The sequence below is a fragment of the Adiantum capillus-veneris genome, chromosome 28 (genome assembly GCF_014529385.1).
Source record: "Adiantum capillus-veneris isolate H3 chromosome 28, ASM1452938v2, whole genome shotgun sequence".
Lineage (NCBI taxonomy): Eukaryota > Viridiplantae > Streptophyta > Polypodiopsida > Polypodiales > Pteridaceae > Adiantum > Adiantum capillus-veneris.
Genome location: NC_140958.1, coordinates 115,315,214 through 115,317,273, shown reverse-complemented (window position 1 = coordinate 115,317,273; position 2,060 = coordinate 115,315,214). Strand labels below are relative to the sequence as shown.

The window sequence follows — 2,060 nt, the reverse complement described above, 5'->3', positions numbered from 1 at the left end:
AGCCGAGCATAAGACAACAGATACATCCCATTATGATAAGATGGTGTGTGTAGAGCTTCCGAATAAGGTGATGTTTGCACAGTTGTGTGACGCTATTAGTCGGCCCCTGATGAAACTTGAATAAAAACGCTCCATGTATGGTAGAGGGAAAGTGCAGGTTTAAATATCCTTGAAGCTTCAGTGCATCGACTACTGTGGATAGGGAGGGATACCCAGCGTACATAAGGAGGGATGATGGAAATTACACTGTTTGTATAAAAGTGCAAATGAATAATAGATGGATTGTGCCATACAATCCATTTTTGTCATTAAGTTATGATGCACATATCAATGTGGAGGTTTGCTCCACTATATCCGCTGTGAAATATCTCTACATGTATGTGTATAAGGGACATGACAGAGCTACTATTGTTCTACAAGATGGTGAAGGGATTTTAGATGAAGTTACAAGCTATCTTCATGCACGCTATGTATCAGCGTCTGAGGCTATCTGGAGGATATTTGGGTTTGACTTGCATAAACAAAAACCTGACATACAATGCCTCCAAATTTTCCTCATCAAAATCAAGTCTTCTTTAATGACAGAGCAACTGTACAGAGTGTGGTGAAGAGAGAGACCGCTAAAAAGACGACGCTCACTAAGTGGTTTGTTACAAATCAGAAGTATCCAGAGGCCAACAATTTGTTGTACATAGACTTCCCAACGAAGTGGGTCTGGAATTCAGCATGTAAAACATGGACTCAAAGACAGAAGGGTGACATGATTGGAAGAATGTACCACATAGTTCCCACTGCCGGAGAGCTCTACTATTTGCGTATGCTACTCAATAAGTGCAAAGGATGCAGGTCTTTTGAGGATATTTGGACCTTTGATGGACGAGTATATGACACATTTAAAGAAGCCTACAATGCACGGGGATTATTGCAAGTTGATGATGAATGGTTTCTTTGTTTAGAAGAAGCTTCATTTCAACAAACAGGAAAACAATTACGGCTACTATTTGTAGTCATTTTGGTATTTTATGAGCCGATATGTCCTGGTGCATTATGGAATCGCTTTTGTAAGGAGCTTTCTGAGGACCATGTATATCATATGACGACTTGCACAACTAATGTGCATATCTGTGAACGCACAGCACAAGACCAAGGATTGTCAAACTTAGAGACAATGCTTCAACAGTATGGAAAGAGGCTGTTAGATTACTCTCGAATGCCCCAAGTGGATCGCACATTGCAAATAGTGAGTGAGCATGGAGTACTTGCTGAAGAGTTAATGTATAATGTAGAGGAACAAAGAGGTTTGTCTGCTCAAATGGAATCATCTTTGAATGTTGGACAAAGGGAAGCTTACAATCGGGATTCACAAGCCATTGACATGAATAGTCGTACTGTGTTCTTGTTGGATGGGCCAGGTGGAACAGGAAAGACCTATCTTTATAATTCCTTGCTCTCTTGCATACGTGGAGAGAGCAAAGTTGCTTTGGCATGCGCATCATCTGGTATTGCAACACAACTTCTCAAAAATGGAAGGACCGCACACTCTAGATTGAAGATCCCTATTGATCTAACTTCTGACTCGACATGCAATATTAAAGTAAACAACCAACTTGCTCAATTGTTGTCAATGGCTTCATTGATCATATGGGATGAAGCCCCCATGACTCATAGACACACTTTTGAGGCTCTTGATAAGACACTAAGAGATGTCATGCAATAACATGTTGTTTGGCGGAAAGGTTTTCCTCCTTGGTGGTGATTTTAGACAGATCTTGCCTGTTGTACGTAGAGGAGGAAGGGTAGACATTGTCGATGCATCTTTGTGCTGCTCATACATTTGGTGTTGTATAGAAAAATTCTGCATCTAGCAGAGAACATGCGAGTGGTCATTTGTTGCAATAATGTTAGAGAAAGAGAATTTGTGCAGTGGACACTTGATATTGGCAATGGAAATGTTTGTGATGGGGAGGTACATGATAATGTGGCTCTGTCGGCCTGCATGATGCTACCACAAAATAGTTTGCAAGCACTTATTGATTGCATATATGGAGACCTTGAAACGC

At 40.8% G+C, this 2,060-nt stretch overlaps 1 protein-coding gene across 1 annotated transcript; it reads left to right on the top strand.

Moving 5' to 3' along the window:
* Positions 1–538: 538 nt before the first annotated feature.
* LOC147421139 (uncharacterized) lies at positions 539–1,717 on the top strand. The gene has a single exon (XM_086504610.1). It carries the CDS (start codon positions 539–541, stop codon positions 1,715–1,717), a length of 1,179 nt encoding a protein of 392 aa, XP_086360736.1.
* The last annotated feature ends 343 nt before the right edge of the window (positions 1,718–2,060 follow it).